General features: G+C 37.1%; 2 protein-coding genes across 2 annotated transcripts; both read right to left on the bottom strand.

Moving 5' to 3' along the window:
• Nucleotides 1-2510: 2510 nt before the first annotated feature.
• Nucleotides 2511-4622, bottom strand: LOC145594707 (amidophosphoribosyltransferase, chloroplastic-like). Its single transcript, XM_081651040.1, has one exon. The coding sequence runs from the start codon at nucleotides 4508-4510 to the stop codon at nucleotides 2828-2830; it is 1683 nt and encodes a 560-aa protein (XP_081507166.1). The 5' UTR covers nucleotides 4511-4622; the 3' UTR covers nucleotides 2511-2827.
• Nucleotides 4623-5572: 950 nt separating this feature from the next.
• On the bottom strand, nucleotides 5573-17356 carry LOC145594706 (small ribosomal subunit protein uS9m-like). Its single transcript, XM_081651038.1, has 4 exons — nucleotides 16695-17356; nucleotides 14313-14753; nucleotides 6162-6242; nucleotides 5573-6038 (listed from the first exon to the last, which is right to left on the bottom strand). The coding sequence occupies exons 1-4, from the start codon at nucleotides 17284-17286 to the stop codon at nucleotides 5947-5949; spliced, it is 1206 nt and encodes a 401-aa protein (XP_081507164.1). The 5' UTR covers nucleotides 17287-17356; the 3' UTR covers nucleotides 5573-5946.
• Between the last annotated feature and the right edge of the window lie 2012 nt (nucleotides 17357-19368).

Below are 19368 nucleotides of genomic sequence, written 5' to 3'. Positions count from 1 at the left end.
ATATATCGAACAATGCGATTATTGAAGGCTTATTAGCATCCAATTTTGAGCAATGAAGTTCACTTTGTTTATTTTTTGTTAAATTATCAAAGTTGCACTTTAGATCAACTAGATCATGCCAAATTCAATAAGGAACTACAATGAAACATCAACTTAGATCAGAAAAGGTTAGTTTATTTTTTAAAAAATCAATGTACAAAACCATAAGAACAATTGAGCTATAATCACCAACCCAATGATATAGTGGCAGCCACAAATCGAAAATGATGAAAAAAAAATAGAAAAAGAAAAAGAGAGAGAGAGAGAGAAGAAGAAGAAAACTGAAGAAGGATAAGAGATGCGCCTTGACAAAGATGACGTTATATTATGGCAGTGAATAAATGGATAATGGGGCACTGGAGATCAAACGATGCCGTTTAAGTGGGGGTGTAGGGAAAGATACATGCTTTAGAGTGTAGGAATATATAATTAATCGATCTTGGGTTCAATTATTAACTTAAGCTTTTAGTTGAATTAGTTCTTTAACTTGATATCGAGAGCTAGTGTGACACAAAGATCACAGGTTAAAATCTCATCTACCCACCACTTCAATTGAAATATTTTGTGCTGACCCTATGAGAGTTTAAATGTCATTGATTGATTAATGTTTTTTTTTTTAATATATATATATATATATATATATATATATATATATATATATATATATATATATATATATATATATAATAAATATAAGCTTGTATTTTCTCAAAACTGATTAAGTAGCAAAATAGGATATATATTGTTATCAAAATTTCTTTTATTTTGAGAGTGGGTTATTACTCCCTTCATCCCAAAATATAGGAGTATTTATTATGGAGCTTAGAGTGTACTTATTAGTATGGACTATCGAGCAAAAACAAATAGGTTACCAATGAGGGAAGGGAACCTTAATGACTCTCACATGGTTACTTCCAAAAAAAGACAAAATTGGAACAAAATATTGATAAAATCTCGGTACCAGTGTGATATTTCAGAATTGCATAGAAATGGTAGCTTTTTATGCCCAATTATGAATTTTTTAATTAAGTAAAAAAAATTGGAAAATCACATTGAGCCGCGTGAATTGTTCTAATAGAATACTCGTAGCATCGTAGGAGTAGAAACTCTAATTATTAAATAAAATTCATACGACATGAGAGGTTTATACCTAACAAATAACTTCATATATAATAATTGAGTTAAGGTCTATTCTCTTTTACTGAATTGAATTGAACTGAACTGGACTGAGCTAAATTATTTATGAGAGAAGAAAATTAGGAACTGAACTGAAATAAACTGAACTGAACTGAAATTAAGATGAAAGAGCAGACCTTTAAATACAAATAATGTTTCTACAAATTTATAATTGTTGTTGCAAATCATATATTTTTCTTACTCTCTTTTACATCACCCTTTCTTAACGAGGGGTTTATGATATGTTATAACAATGAAAAAAGATTAACCTTGTATTCAATCTGGCATAAATATTAATTTATGAACAACCTCTACTATACTAAACTAAAGAAAAGTAGTACTACACTCAAAGAATGTAATTTTATTGAAATTGAAAACAAAAAGTGAAGAAATAAAGGAATTGGATCGGAAATAGTCAAATTTTCAGAGAAATTTGATTATTTCCGACCTAGAAAATACTAATTTTGAGGAACCCTATGGGCGTAGTGAAGGAATATTGATACCTTATATGCAGTGCCAATTTCTACAGATATCGTCCCAATAAGAGTAATATGAAGTATGTGTAATATGATAATCAGCCTTCTCTATGTAATTATAATTAGTTAAGAGTCGTTAGAGATACTGATAACTGAAAATTGCACATTGACAAAGTAAAATTAGACACGTTAATTAAAATTGAATCATAAATAAAGTGTGATTGAGAAATTGGCAGATATAAAGGGGTCACATTGACTGTCATGGGTGAAAATGCAATAGTGAAAGTCTAAATGCCTAACTAGGTATTACTTGTAGAAATTTGTAGCACCTAAATTTGTCACAACACTTGAGAGTAGAGGAGAAAAATAGTTTGGTTTCAAGTGTATCTCACTGAACCCAAACTGATTCAGACGCCCGAATCAACACCAATGAAAACAGTGGTTCATGACCTTGGATTACTTGGCTAGAAAACAGATGACTAGGAGCAGAGACACAGGACATTCATGGTGATACTACATTAATCTTCCTCAATTCCATTCATAATCAATATCGACGAAAAACTTGGATTATAAGCTAGCCAGGGAAACTAGCACAGTCCATATATGAGCCAAGTCATAATGAAAAAGCCAATTCCAAACGCTAAAGTTAAACCTATGGCATCAACAGATTCAACACACTCCATATACAGATGCTTTTGAGGACTTAAAACTAGCCCCGTTCATCACCAGCAAAAGGAGGATAGGGGAAAAGCCACACAGGTGCAGGGGAGTTTACTCAGCAATAATTGCGTAAACAGAATCAGTCAAATTAGAAAGTTCCGAGTTCAAGAAACCTTGTATATTATGGAAGCAAGAGTACAAGAGGACATAAAAATCAAAATTGTCAAAATGCAAAATCTATAGTAACAACCGTTCAGTCCTTAAATCAGAACTACTTCTGAGACGAAGCTCAGAACACGCCTTTATCTAGTCTTCTGCATCTTGGAGTCATTCTTCAACTCTTTTGCAACAAATAAAATGATCCTACATCCAATTTCTGTACGCTCCTAAGAAAAGTCGGGGAAAGGGAGGAGAGGTGGGGGTAAGACGATCATGGATAGGTAATTATCTGAAATGGTTACAAATACGAGTGCTTTTTATTTATGCCTAGGCCCTTGAACCCAAGCACCATCAATGGAATCGAGAACTCCAGTCAAGCCATCGTCAACAAAATCACCAATACTCTTTACTTTTCCCTCCTTGGGCTCAACAGGGTACTCCCCTGAAAAACAAGCATAACAAAAGTTGGGTGAATCGTCACCCAGCATTTTCCTCAAGCTATCAATAGACAAAAACGCAAGCGAATCAGACCCAATGTACTCCCTAATTTGCTCCACATCCAACCTATTTGAGATGAGCTCTTCAGAGCTAGGAGTATCAACACCATAATAGCACGAGCCAATGATGGGCGGGCAAGCAATCCTCATATGTACCTCCTTTGCACCAGCCTCCTTGATCAATCGAACAATTTTCGATGATGTAGTTCCCCTAACAATCGAGTCATCCACAACCACAACCCTCTTCCCCTCCAAAACAGCCTTCACTGGTGCCAACTTAAGCTTCACACCAAAGTCCCTAATCCTCTGGGAAGGCTCAATAAACGTCCTACCCACATAATGAGACCTAATCAAACCCTGCTGAAACGGCACACCGGCCTTCTCAGCATACCCAAGAGCAGAAACAACACCAGAATCAGGCACAGCAATAACCACATCACACTCAACCGGCGATTCAGTAGCCAAGATTATACCAAATGCTCGCCTAGACTCATACACAGACCTACCAAACACAATCGAATTCGGCAACGAAAAGTATATATGCTCGAAAATACACTGCTTGGACACAGGATGAGGCATCAGACACAATGACTGAACCCCATCTTTGTCCACAACTAAAACCTCACCAGGATACACTTCCCTTTCATAAGTAGCCTCAATCAAATCAAGTGCACAAGTCTCCGAAGCAAAAACAACAGCCCCATTACTCCTCCTACCCATAACAAGCGGGCGAAACCCGAACGGGTCTCGAACCGCCACCAGCTTATCCTCGGTCAAAAACACCATACTATAAGCCCCTTCTAACTGTTCACAAGCATCAACAATCCTCAAAAAAAATGGTCTAGCCTTAGAAATAGCAATCAAATGAAGCACAACTTCAGTATCAGAACTAGTATTAAAAATTGAACCATTTTCTTCCAAATTTTGTCTCAAAGCTTTATAATTAACTAAATTACCATTATGAGCAACACCCACTGAGCCGAACCGGTAACCGGCAACAAACGGTTGAACATTCTTAAGCATAGAAGACCCAGCAGTCGAATATCGAACATGACCAATCGTTGATTTTCCCGGTAACTGGTCAAGTTTCGTCTCATTGAAAACCTCTGAAACTAACCCAACTCCAGTAATACTCTGCAAAACGCCGTCGTTTACAGTGACGATTCCAGCACCTTCTTGCCCACGATGTTGTAGAGCATGCAACGCGAGATAGCAGAGACGCGACGCCTCGGAGTCGCCGTAAATTCCGACAACGCCGCATTCTTCGCGGGGTTTATCATCGTAGACATCGATGAATTTTTCGTCGTTATCTGGGTGTTGATTTTTGGGGGAGAAAAAGGGGGAAATAGGGTTGATTGAGGATTTGAGGGAGGTGGGTTTTTGGGGGGATGAAAAGGGGGAAAAACAGGGTTTTGAGAGGGTTTTAGAGGAGAGAGAAGAAGGGTGAGGAGAGAGAAAAGTGGGGTTTTGAAGAGATGGTGAGCGTAAAGCTGTTGACGCCATTGATGAAAGGTTGGAGTTTTGGAGGAGAGAGAAAGTTAAGAGAGAGAAATTGAAGGATTGGTTATGGCGGGCTAGGGTTTTGAGAGAGAAGGGGTGATAACTGATAAGAGAAGAGTGAGTGGTGGTGTTCGGCTAATTCAAATTGATTTTTTTGAAAACGCTGCGTTTTAGGGTTAGGGGAAGGAGTGTGGATGTTGAAACGATGCGTTTTGAGGGGGTGTGTTGTGGGACTTGTGTTGGGCACAATTTATTCCAAAAAATAAGGAAAAATTATCGGTTTTACAAAATAATATCTGGATACTAAATGATATAAAGATATTATAATTTAAAAAAATAATTTATTTGATTTTATTTATAAAGGAATATAACTTAAGTTTGAAGTTTTCTATGTAGGCTTGTAGGGTTGATAAATTTGTTTCAAGTTAATGGAATGTAGTAATGTGATTTCCCTAAAAAAAGGAAAGTAATGTAATTGTTTATTGTATTGTAATTTTCATATTATTATCCTTTGAAATACGTATTAATGTCATATGAAATACGGATACTCCTTATAAATTCCCATTAAAAAAAAAAACATCGCATAAGTAAATAATTCAATCATTTGAGGCCGAAAAGTAAAAGATAATAATTATATGTACTCTTACAAAAAATAATAATAATAATAAAAAAAAACTTAGTTAAATGGAGATAAGAGACATTTTCATTTATAATATTAATAATACGAGTATTTTCTAAATATATAATCACTTATACATTGACTATCCACTCAGCTCATTTCAACAGGAATAATTAATTTAGTTCACAAAAGTTTGTTCAAGAGAATTTGGGTTTAGTTAGTCTTGATTCCAATGATAAAGGTTCTCTTTCCTTTTGAGGTTGTTCCGTTAGAAGGGGAAGATAACCATTTATTGCATGGAGAATAATCAACTCAACGAAATAGTCCTTCAATAAATTATACTCCACCCAAAATAGCCGTATAATCTATGCAATTAAATTACTTGTACAACCAATATCATCAATTCAAAAATGTCATTTTCAGGAATATTTCCATCATTATCTTGTAACGCAAAAGAATAAGCACATATCATCACACTTTTTTCTGCCTTTTGGCCTTTGTGTACACTAAACGGCTGTACAATGTGCATGCAATGCAGCCGTGTTTTATGGGAGTCTTTAACTGAACGATTCAAGATTAAATTATCGTTCGAGGGACCCGAAAAAAATAAAATTGTGTTGTTTTTTTGACCAGGAAAAAGGATCCTATAGGTAATGAAAGTGATGAAAAAAGGGATAAATTCTGCATCAACAGTTTCCAGAATCGCGTTTCAAGCAAAAAGATGTAACTACTTCTGATCTATGGAGTTACGACATCCATGGGGCGAATAGATTCCCCCCTACAACAAAAAATAACTGAGGGTGTTGTGAAGTGATACATGTTAACGCTTGACCCATTGGAAGCTCTTTCTTGCTTTAGCTTTACCGGGCTTTTTACGCTCCACGACTCTAGGATCTCTTGTCAAAAACCCAGCTGAAATGTGATGCAAAGAATCATTAGAATGGTAGGAATGAAAAGCTGCAGAATAAGAATACAATGCCAAAACAATAATGTAATAGGCTAGAAAATGCTTTGCGAGTGACTAGGATTCTATACCTTCTCTGAGTGGAGGGCGCAACCCAGGTTCCCAACATTGCAATGCCCTGCTAATCCCTAAACGGATTGCATCAACTTGACCTGTTCCAAACAAAAAATAAAGTTAGGATTAATTCTTTTTCCTCCTTAAATAAATAAGTTCCAGAAAAATAAAGTAAAACAAAGTTTTTGCAAGTTCCAATGAAATCATTCGAGTCCAGGGAAGGCTACACAAGTTCGATGCACAACTAACATAGATTTAGACAAGTTCATGCGAAGTACTGTATAAGTTTAGATAATCTTCCAATTGAAAAGGAAAATGTGAATACATGCAAGAAACAGCAGCCAATTGCTTGAGTGCCGCTATAATAAGCAATTGTCGTTCACACCAAAGACTAAAAACTCAAAATTGATAATTCAGTTACAGTAATTGCTGGAACAAAAACTAGAAAACCTACAAGTCCAAAAGGTGGGGGAAAAACAGTAGAGATTGCTCTGATAGAAGACATGAACTTCACCAGTGCTTTAGTAAAAGATGGAGCCACATGATATCAGCATAACCAGCTTAATGAATTGCAAAACAAACACATGTATTACAGTTTTCAATTTTCTGACTGATCTAAATCATATAATGCACCACCAAATCAGCAAACTAACAAGAGAAGAGTGAACCAAGCTCCCATGACCCCTCTGACGGTCAAGATCACAAATGCCTTCGAGCATGTTCAGCAGCACTGCTGTAACTCTAAAAAAGGACAGCAACAAGTAAAACAAGCTCAAATGTATCTCAAAGATACCCAATAATAATATTCTCATACCAACATCCAAACCAAGCTTCATTGCTTGATAACTCCGTAAATGATGGTCTAACGATCTAACCTTTGGTCTCTCACTAACTCTTATTTAGACAATAGACATTAAGAGTCCTTTATCGTTTACATGGAATAATACATTTATATTAGATTATAATGAATAATCTTGATGTTAAGCAAAGTGGTCAAATTGACCTTGAGTTTTTACAAATATGCTTAGGTTATGGATTTCCCTAAATGATGACAGAGAGTAACACAGTAAGTAATCCTCTCCTGTCTTCCTGGTCTTCTTAAAGCTAAATAAACAGGTTATATCTTTCATATGAAAAATAAAAAGAAAGACAAGGAAATAAAAAATCTACCTCTCTTTTACATACCACCCCCCAACCACCACCAATACCCTTGCAGCCACCACTCACTCCAACCAAACCTTTCAACTAGTGGTTCTCATTCTTCTCAATGTTACTTGTTTTTCTGGCTGACCTAAAAAAGGAGGGGAACTCAGAGAAAGAGAGCAGTGTGTCATGTACTGACAGCACAGATGATTTATGCATTGTAGTCATGATTATTGGCAATGGTGGTGACACAACTGCTGTTTGTGACGTGTGAAGTTTTGGATAAAATATCAACAAATTGTTAACTAGTGGATAAGGACACTGTTGTAACAAAACCTTAAAAGTTAGAACGGTTAAGGTCTTCAATAATCTGCTGAAGAGAAAAAACTGTTTCACGAAATGTTAATACACAAAGATAAACTAGAATGCCTTTACTAAGCAGTTAGCAAAACAAGGGCCCCTTACCTTTAGGAAGGCTTCCATACATGGAATAGAATGTCATCTGCAAGCACATTCCATAGGGTTACAGGAAAGGGGAAAACTTTCAAGGATAATTAGAGGTATGGTCTTTTAGTAAAGCATGTGATTGGACACTTGGAGAGGAGACTAAGGGGCTGCCTGGAATGGGTGTAATGGGAGGGGAAAATATACACGAGTAATAATTCTAGACTTTTTTTTAAAGTTGGGATCTAGGGTAATTGATTAGTGGGGTAATCTATTCCCCTAAAAGGGAGTTAATAATCACCCACCTCCCCCCTAGCATAACTATTTCCCCTGTAAAAAAAGCACTCTCCTCTGTTATACTGCATCTTCCTTCTCCCTTGCTATATACTATCTCCTTCACCTCCATATTCCTCTGCCGAATTGAAGTTGTTGGCCGCCATAATAGCCGCCATAATATCAATTCCAGCGAATTACGAACATGTATCTTGAATCGGAGCCATTGGTTGAAGAGACAGTTGAACAAAAGGTTAGGGCTTTTGATCCTTCAAGTGAGGCGATGCTTGTGGTGATCTCAAAATGATCGACGACATGGTGGCTGCCGTCGATTGCCATGAAGTGGTGGTCTTTAGCCCAGCATTGTTGCTAAACCTTAGAAAATGAATTATTACTCTCTAAATCAATACTCAAGTAGAATCTACCCCATTAGATATTACCCCCTTCATAATTTCTGGAATTCCAGGCATGCCTTAAGATAGTGTTTGGATACTAGCATTTCATTTCAAATTTGGAATTTCAATTCTGAAATTTCAATTACAGACTTTCAAATCTAAATACTTTGTTTGGGAAAACTTAGAATTTCAATTCAATCATTTAAAATTCACTGTATTTTTTAGAATAATATGCCATTTTTATATAATTTGAAGCTTGAATTCTTCTTCAACATTACTATATATATATATATATATATATAAAAAAAAAAAAAAAAAAAAAAAACTTCTTCAACACATTTTCTCTCTCATGATCGGTCAAATCGGGATCAGATCATCATCAACAACTTCAACTCACCGTCAATTGCTTCTCACCGTAACCCTAACTCCGTCTCATATTTGGCCCAAGAAATCGTCTTCAAATGTCATAGTTGTCGGATTAACGATGGAAAATCGTGTGTATGCCTACTGTTGTTGTCCAAATCGTGCTCTAAATTCATAATCCCAACTTGAATTCCATAAATTTCCAGTAAATAAATGCCGTGAATTGTTACGGCAACGAGGAATGATAATCATGAAAAGGATGAGGATGAAGAAAGGGATTCAATGGCACAAAAGGCTCACTCACCGCTTCAATGGAGAATCGAGAGTACAGTCTAATGGAGGAGAGAAAGCATGGAGGAGGACACAACCTGTTTCAATGGAGGAGAGAGAAAATTGGGAGCCAAGCAAGAGAAATTGGAAGTCGTGATTTTTTCTTCTTATTTTTATTTTACTGAGTGTTGGAATTTGAAATGATGGGTTTAGAGTTGGAATTTCAATTTTATCAAAATAAACTTATGTCTTCATAATCTTGGAATTGGGCCAAATCCAATTCCCAAATTCAAAGCACATCCAAACAAGGTAATTGGGCCAAATCCAGAATTTCAAATGAAAATCTGATTTCCAAACAGGCCATAAGGGTAATTCTTTAACAGCCCATTTGGTAGATAATAATAAATTATAGTATTGTGAATGAAGTCAAATGTAATTCATGTACACATTAATGCAACTCAATTTCAATCTTGTTTTTTTCTTCATAAATAACAATCACACACAATACCTCTCAAGCGATAGTGGATGGCAATGAAATTTTATGAAGAAATAGAGATATTTTGGGAATTACCATGAGCATATTGCATAATAATTTTTGGTCATATGTACATATATATTCATTCTCAATACCACTATTTATTACTACCTACCAGATGGGCCATTAGAGTTTTTTTATAATTTCCCTCACCAAGATTTTCAGGGTTTATCCTTCCATTTGCCACCGCATAGTGCGTCCCTCTACCCATATGGTACGGTGAATGATTATTGCTCCCATATAATAATTGACACTAAAATTTTATTTATAAGAGAATTTATAAGCCCTACTTGGGTAGTCTTCAACATCGTACACAACTTTGGAAACTTCTGTCTGAAAAGTTCTTTTTACCCCTTAGTCAGCAGAAACTCTTGTTCTATGAAGTGATTTTGTAAAACAAATTACACATGATAAAATTAAAACTGCTTATACATAGTAAGGCAATCAATCACATTATCTAGCTCCACAAATGTATAAAGAACTTGTTGCATGTCCTAAGGGGCAGAGCTAGTGTGGTTTGGCATATCTTTCCAGCTTAAACAACTTTAAGAAAAACACGACAGTAGAAAATGAGCCATACTAAAATATAACCTGGCCTACACTTTTACCCTAATCCCTACAAAGTATTTGGTTGAGAAGAATCATAATCATTATCCCAGCATTTTAAATGAGAATCTTTCCCTGGGGGTGAAGAAGGTCACATGATGTATGGAGCCTTTTTGATGATAATGTATGCCTTACACTGCAATGTACAAAGGCTGTTTTGCTTAAACCCTTGATTTTAGTGCTTTGACTAACTACAGCCATACAAAGTTTATTGAGCTATTTTGATCTAATAATTCCAATAACTCAAATTAGTAACATTACCATATTGCCAAATGCCAACAATAATTCATTCAGCTTCATTGGCAATGCTTTAAACAAACGTAGAGTGAGGCTAAATACAAATACCCTAAAATATTTAATGTCATAGCTATTTTAAGCATGGGATACTGTTATTTCCCCTTCTATACCTAACAATTAGGTGCTTCATATACAAATCCACATAACAGGTAGTGCAAGTATTTTCAGGTTTGATCCAGGTAGGTAGTGAGCTAAGAATCCATCCTTTCCTAGGATATTCTAAAAGCTAAGGAATTAGCATCAAGGCTGAACATTTCATGAGAGAGGTGACAGAAACTGATGGTCAGCGGTGATTCATTCACAATTTTGCTACTTAAGTGACAATGGGAAGACCTTTTTCTGATGGAGGGGCATGTATAACTTGCTACATAGGAGAGAACCAGGTACAGATATGTTACAAGGAGAGACAAAAGTTCATAGGGTAAAAAATGAGCTACCATGTCAGGTTAGGTATAGAATTTGCTTCAATCCTTTTGTTTAGATGCATGACATACATCTATTCAAAGTGATCATAGGCAATGATAAAATTAACAATTCTTCAATATCCATCAGCTGATCAGCATCAACCCTTCTTCCCTCAAAACCTCATTTGAATAACAAATTGATAATCAGCCGCCATTTAATTACATACTTTAAACAACACTAGTAAAATATAAAAAATATCATTCAGTGAATAATTAGCGAGCTAGCTGTTAAGACTTGCTGCTATTCCTTTTACTAATTATTACCATCCTTGTTACTCACAACCATTACACTCCATCCATACATAACCTTTTTTATTCCTGAAAATCCTTATGTGAACACAAACAAAAGCACCAAACAGCATTGGCCAAAAAATTTCTTACTCTCATCAGTCTTTCCATCTACACCCCAATACCTATACACCAAAATTGCACAGCAAATCTTATAGCCATACTTGGATGTTCTTTATTATTTTCTCAAGTTTTAGCAATTTCTATAGAACAACCAGTACAACCATGTGCATGGTACAACCAAGACTATTCTCTTGGCTAATCTACTCATTTAGGATAGTTCCAAATGAGTAGATGTGCCCAAAAATAATCTTGGTTGTACCATGCACATGGTACAACTATTGTATTATCACTACTCAACTTTGACCTTCTTTGGTTAATAATACCAAAGGAATAACACAACAATGTGGGATCTTGTTAGATTTGTCTCTGTGTGTGTATATATATATATATGTGTGTGTGTGTGTGTGTGTGTGTGTGTGTGTGTGTGTGTGTATATATATGTATATATATATATATATATAATATATATATATATATATATATATATATATATATATATATATATATATATATATATATGTATGTATATGTATATATGTATATATGTATATGTATGTATATATATATATGTATACATACATATATGTATATATACATATGTGTGTGTATATACATATATATTCAATACATCAAATTTCTTTAACAATCTTTACTAATAGAGAACTATTAATACTAAAGGACAAAGTTGTGTGATGGAATACGTTACAAGTCAATAGGGTAGAACTATCAGTAAACAAAGGAAGTAATTATCTACAACAACGCTCAAACAACCTCTTCCAGACAAACCCAAACAACCCTAGAAATTCCAAGGGATTACAACAAAACAAACACAAGACATGATGATACTCCATCGCCTCATCTAGACCAGACCACCCTAATCTCCAAAGGGGAAAATAACACCCTTATCTGTCTATCGGGGCTAACTTGCAACTATCTTAAGAGCTAGCCACATCATATGGCAAGCCTGAAGGGGAACAAAGTCCCTGATATGTAGGTGCTTTCAGGGCACACTTATAACATCTACTTTAATATTTTGATATAATAGCTTAATATTGAAATTTCTTTTCCTGTGCAGTCATCAACTCATCATGTAGCAATCTCCTGAAACTATAGCTCTTATTCTAACTTAGTTATTGAGATCAATTGTGTCTTCACACACATCATCCCCTGTAACACACTAACCATACTTGAAAAATAATTACATACGCCAGCATTTGATAACCAAAAAGTGGAACTCTTGCCTCTTTTGGTAAGGTTGAAGAAAGGACTGCTAATCCTCAATTACAAGTGCACTTTGTACCCAAGTGAGTTGGATAATGAACACTACCTTAAATTTAGATTGAAGAATTTGCTTATCCATTTAAGCACTAAGAGTCGGACCCCAAACCCCACTAACTCTTCTACAAACTTGAAGAAGCGGCCATTATAAGTCAAATCATTGTCACAGTGGTCGAAAGGTGTCAACATCACCAACTAGACTGTCTGCTTAGACAGGAGGTACAAAGTGAAGCAAGAGTTAAAACAAAATACATAAAAGAACCGAGCAAAATAATAAAAAGAAACCCTGCTGTAGTCAGTATAGATAATACTTCGACAACACAGCCTAACACTAAGCACTATATTGAAATTTCTTTTGAGCCTTACATGCTCATTTTACAGTCCATTAGTGAAAATGGGCATTAGATATTGCCTAAAGTTTCTTAACCCCCAAGGAAATAGCCTAGCAATCTATCTTACGATTCTAGAAGTATATCCAGATTTCAACGTTGTGGGAATTGCAATAAAAGATGATTTATCATTCAATGACTTTCAAAGAGAAATTTCGAAAGGATGTTTCACTCAAATGTTACTGTAGAATACAGCCACTAAGAAAAACCTTTGGCTAAGGGATTGTTCGTCGTTTTTTGTTTCCAGTTTTCCATTTTTTTGAAAACAAAAAACAAAAATATGACTACCAAAAAAGGTGACTACCAATTTTCAGTGATGAGTATTCAAAATTAACATGATTAGTACAGGTATGGCTAGTTTTAAGTTCAAATTACAGCTTTTAAGTATTTTAAACTCTAAAAAACAAAAACAAGAAACTAGCAATGATGCTGAATGTGCCCTAAACAACTAATGATAATTTTTATCCAAGTTAATACATGAAAAGAAACAAACACAATTGTGAGCGTACAGATTCCCTCTTCAAGGATTCAAGTCTCAGCTGGGTCAAGTTTTAGTCTTTGAGTGATACTTGGCGCTTCTCAAAAAACCACTTATTATCCTTAGCCCTCTTTTAGTATATGGGGCAACATCCCCTTGGTGACATCTAAAATCTCCTCCACCATTCCATTCCAAAGACATAGTGATTAAGGGTTAGATTTAATGTATGGACATTAACAAATAGCATGGTATTAGTGGGACCAGAGGAAAAAAATTGGGTAAATAAGCATTCATTAACCTAAGAGAACAGAAAGGTGGACGATTTTTATGAGGTAGATGGAGAAAAGTTCATTTTTTAAGAATCAAATTGATAATTCCCTAGAAAGATATAGATAGACACATCCACAACATTTATCTTCATATTTTAGAAGAAACTAAAAGCTCTTTTGAAGTTCCCTCTTAAAATTTTAAAGCCAAACTAAAACTATGAAATATTATATCAATGATATTGAGAAAGTCTCCACCTTTAAGATTATGGAGATTTCAAAAGACACTATGCTATGCAGACCAAGTTCAATAGGTAAAGCACATCATACAGATTCAAAGCTAACACATTACTAGCCAATTGCTAGTTTAAGAAACATCAATTGATCTGAATCAGTCAATAATCACATTGTGGGAATCCACCATATACATGTATTTAAGCAGAATCTTAAACCACTATATTCCAGGCTTCCAGCATGCATTTGATACAAATAACACTTTTTAAGTTCAAACACTGAAATCACAAGTTCAATGAAGTGTGGAGCTTTCCTTGACTTTATAGTTAAAAAGCAACCCAAATCCATATGAATTGGGGGAAGAGGGTTAAGAAAAGCTAACCTGTGGTACCACCTCCTTTCACGGTGCATTTGATGTCCCAAAGACCTAATGTCTTTGTCTCAGCAAATGGTCGAAGAAGAGCTGCACGATGATCAAGCATCGGGAAATAGACATCAAACATCTTGTCATTAATCAAAAAACTGCCCTCGCCAGGTTGAATCCAAACTCGAGCAATACTGCACTTTCTCCTTCCTGTCCCGTAAGCTCTTCCTTTCTCATCCACCTGTCTAACCCTTGCCTTTGCAGCTTCCTCCTGTTTCTGAAGCTCCAATTCATATCTTGATGATTTTCTAAAAGTCTTCTGATAACGCTCATCTTCTATTTGTGTCAAAGGAGGCAATCCATCAATATCTTGGAAATTTTTCAAGGCAATCAAGCTATCCAGCATTGCATCAGTGATTCCAGATGCAGCAACGAGGTCACCAAAAGCACGGTTTGGACCTGAACAAAGCAACATAGACTTCAATAACATAAACAACAAAACAGAAAAGGCTGCTTCTCTAAATCTGCAGGGTGATAGGCTGCGAAGCTCGGACTCGGCCAAACACCCAGCCGTACCCGTGTCGACACGACGCGACCCGGGTGCGGACACGAAATCTGGGTCGGACCCTTGCGTGAAAAAGTGGACTCGCCAATTGTGAACCCTAGATCTAAAATAGGAGGACAGATTCACCAAACCAAGAGCCTAACCTTAGGGTTTTTGATCGAAAGTGAAAAACGAGCAGTTTGACACCCAGAAGTTGCTGGATTTCTTTGCCGGCGACTGAAAACTGGTTCTTTGAGTCTCGAGTTCTCGACCATTCAACTTCAACTGCAATTTCTGTTTTCTTTTTTTTTTTTTTTTTTAACATGGGTGGGGTAGGCAGTCTTGAAAATTGAAATAGTGAATGTGGAGGTGGGTGGAAAACTCACGTGATTTATAATCTTATTTACTGTTTCTTTCTTTTCTTTTTTACAGTACTACTTTTATATTTTTTTTAAAAGCTGAACAATAAGTACTACTCTAAACTTCTACTTTGACCTATTTTTACTTACCTTCAACTCTAATATTTTTTAAATTGCCGTGTCCCTGAGTCCAAATTTAAAATATGGACTCTTTTAAAACGTGTCCGCGGATCCTTAATTTTATAATATTCCGAGTCTGACACTTGGACCCATACCCGAGTCCGACACCCGTACCCGAGTCCGAGCTTCCTAGGTGATAGGGACACAAAATGGCAGATCTTGACATTGAAATTAGATAGCATTAAGGTGAAACAGGAAGAGAACCAGAGAGACATGTATAACTAGGGGTACATGTGATCTAGATCATCCCAAGTTATGTTCAATCTACAACAAAAAGATGACTTTGGCATGATATATGTCTTAAGATTTAAGAACCACCCAACTCCATTAATATAACCTTCTGACTACAACAAGATGCATCAAAATGTTGAGATAAGGTCACTTCACAAAAACTGCTTGTTATGTGTTAGCACAAGAAACCCACTGATGTAAAAACCTCAATTTCAATTACATGGCATTCGATTTCTCTGTCACTAGATGCAAGTAACAGAAAAGGTAGACAAGTTCCAACAAACTAGTAATAAGCCAAGCCAGAACATTGTTAGTGAGTGTTAATTTTTTCAAATGTTAGAAAAGAAAGTTCCTTTAATCTTCGTCAGTTTATTCTTCAATTCTGCACTCAATGCCCTAATGTGTCCTGCTAGCTATTGTCTTTCCTCGGTGGATGAATGACGAAATTGAAAACAAAATTTCTGTGTACTTGTATTATATCCTTCCCTCCCTACCCAAGACCGTGATGTAAGTGCATAAGGAAATTGGTTTTGATTCACTTTGTTTGCTACCATCTAAACAAAATCTAATGTATAACAGCCTAAGCAGGAATCTTTCATAATTCAACAATTTTGACGGCATCCACACAGCATTGGCTGCATTTAGATAGATTTTCAATAACCAAATTAACTACCAAGCCTAAACTATTGGCTGCAGGTACATCCCTTGCAAGAATACAGATAGATTTTATTACATAGATTTCTACACTGAATGTTGAGGATCAATGAATTGAGACAGCAGGAAATCGAAATGATCCCTTGTAGCTACAACACATGTTACTAAAGATTTTCTTTTAACATTTCCAAACTTATGAGATTAAGGCTTTGATGTTGATTCCCAAACTTTTTGATTGATTGATTGATATCCAAACTTATACTACGTATAAAATTTGCCAATCCTATGTATCTAGTATTTGTATCTACATTGCAACAGAAATTGACAAGCACACCTTGGCATCAAAAACAAAAATTTACAGAAATTTTAATAGACACAAGTAATAATATACAATCATACAGATCAACTGAATGATAAAGGTCAAAAATTCACCTTTAAGGACTTCCATGAGAGCTTGTTCTTCCTTCTCAAGCTCTAATTTCTGAGCAGCACTCACCATTTCCCTCTCCTCCACAGTCCCATCACTTCCTCCCTCACCTCGAACACCGCCTTCGAGCCCGAACAGATCATCCCCCCTCTCCTCCTCCTCTAATTTCCATGGCTGAAACCCCGGCGACGGCGACACCCTCTCACCACCCACCCCACCACTCTCTCCCCCTCCAAACTCATCAAACACACCTCCATCACCACCATCCCCACTTTCTCCAACAACCCATGATTGTTCTTGAGAAACCCTCGATTTTCTCCTCACTTCCTCCTTATCCCCCGTCAAATTCCCTTCATGGGTACTAAAAAAATCATCTAAATTACTCGTTTCTGAGCCGATTTTCCATAAATCTGAAGTGGGTTTTTCCCCATTTCCATTTTCACCATTGCTGGAGAAATAGCGACTGTGATTGATGAAATTGGTCGATTGGAATTTAGGGATTTGAGGGGATTGAATAGGAGGGTGGGAACGAGGTGAAAGAGTGATAGAAAGGTGTCGGAGTTGCCGAGAATGGATTGCAATGAAGCGTGAGAGCATTGCTCTAGTATGAGGGTTTAACAAGGGTTTCTAAAGCTTTTCAGCAATAATATGACTATGAAAGTTTGGAGGAGTGTTGAAAGGAGGCGATTTTCTTGTTTTTTTTTTTTTTTTGTTTACAGTAAAAACTAAGAAAGGAAAAACAAACAACTTAAAAAGACCAAAAAAGAAACTCCTGAACACGAGTCTTCCCAGCCAACCAATGCGCTAGAGATACCCATTGCCTTGGAACTTTCTGAATCTTGCATGCCTCAACAGTAGCCAAAAGAGCCCGAATATCCTGAATTAACCAGCAGAGAGAAATGTCGTCACGTTGTTTCTGGGCCAACGTCATACAAAGAGGTTCGCAATCAGAGAAAATGAGGATTCTACGAAAACCCCTTGTGCATACATGTCTTAACCCCCAGTAACAAGCCTGTAACTCAGAATGGAGAGCTGAAGAGGAGAAAGAAGCACGGGCACCCCTTCCTCGCACTACAAGCGAATCACAATCTCGAAAAATCCAACCCGCACCAGCCGAATTGTCCAAGGACGACCAAGCCCCATCAAAAATCAAACAGATATCAAATTCTGAAGCAATCTCCCCACAAAGAGTGGCCACCATACCTGAACTAGGTATCCTAGGCCGAAGATCCCCCGAGAAAGGACGGTTGTGGAAATCCTGAGCTTGTTGACCCCGCATAAACCACTAAGAAGCAAGAAGCAGAACATCATCCGGCAAGACTGCCTGATGCCGAAACCTGATATTATTACGCGAAAGCCAAATAGCCCATAAAAGAGCGAAAAAACACATCAAGTTTTCCCAGTCCTTAGCAACCCTCAACAGTGAAATCATCGAGGAAAACCATTGAGGAAAAGGAAGGCGAAGAAGACCCCGACTATTAAACTGAAAAGAACTACCGACCCATAAAGAGATAACAAAGTTACAATCTCTGAACAAATGGTCCACCGTCGTCTCCAGCTCCCTATGGCAAAAGCAGCAAACAGGATCAACAGACAGGCCACGAACAACTAGAGCTGCCGCCACCGGAAGACCAGACTGAATTATTTTCCAGCCAAAGATCTTCCATTTAGGAAAGAGAGGAAGCCCCCAGAATTTCGCCCACCAGGAAGAGGGAATAGATCCCCCATAAGAGCGCCTAGAAGTCTGCATGAGCAAGAGGGCATAAGCAGACTTCGTAGAAAAGGAGCCGTCTTTAGTAAATTTCCAATACACAAAGTCATCCATGAGCTTCAATGGACGATCTAGACTTAAAATCCGATTAGCCGTTGGGCTATCGAAAAACCGATGGACCTTCGAGGGGTCCCACGCGTTAGAACGCGGATCAATGATATCAGACACATGAGTCGGAAGTTCCGACTGGGATAAACCAGACTTAAACAAAATCGGACCACCAGGAGCCCAGTCGTCAGCTGTAATACTAACACTCCTACCACCACCTACCTTCCACCGGACACCCGGAACTACTGCAGACATCGCCATCTGTAAACCCCGACACCCCCAAGAGGGCCGAGACGCTCGAGCGCCCAAAATAGAAGCAAGAGAAGGGTACTTAGAAAACATGAGGCGAGAAACCATCAACTGAGGATTATGTATCATCCGTCATCCAGTTCCAGCAAGGAGGGCTGAGTTAAAATAGGCAACATTGCGTAAACCTAGACCGCCCAAGCCTTTTGGCAAATGCAAAAGAGAAGCTGAGCGCAAGGCCAAGCCCTTAGTAGAGCCAGAAGATCTCCACCAGAAACTAGTTAACATACTGTCAATATGGGAAGCAACAGAAGACGGAATCTTAAAGACCGATAAAATGTGATTAAAGGAAGCCACCAACACCGAGTTTATAATGACCAGTTTAGCAGCAGCCGACAATGGTAGGGAAGCAAAAGCGAACAGACGGTTAGCAACCTTATCAATCAAGAACCTGAACTCCGAGACCTTACTTCGCCCTATATCAACCGGCAAGCCAAGATAAGTCCCAAGTGAATCCTTTGATTGAAGTCGAAGACTGCGGGACAAGAAATCCCGAAAGTCAGGGGGAGTATTCGGGCTGAACTTGACAAAGGATTTCTGAAGATTAATCATCT

The sequence above is a fragment of the Chenopodium album genome, chromosome 19, assembly GCF_948465745.1.
Source record: "Chenopodium album chromosome 19, dcCheAlbu1.1, whole genome shotgun sequence".
In the NCBI taxonomy this organism is placed as follows: domain Eukaryota; kingdom Viridiplantae; phylum Streptophyta; class Magnoliopsida; order Caryophyllales; family Amaranthaceae; genus Chenopodium; species Chenopodium album.
Note: the sequence above shows the minus strand (reverse complement) of the source record. Positions and strands in the feature narration are given on the sequence as shown.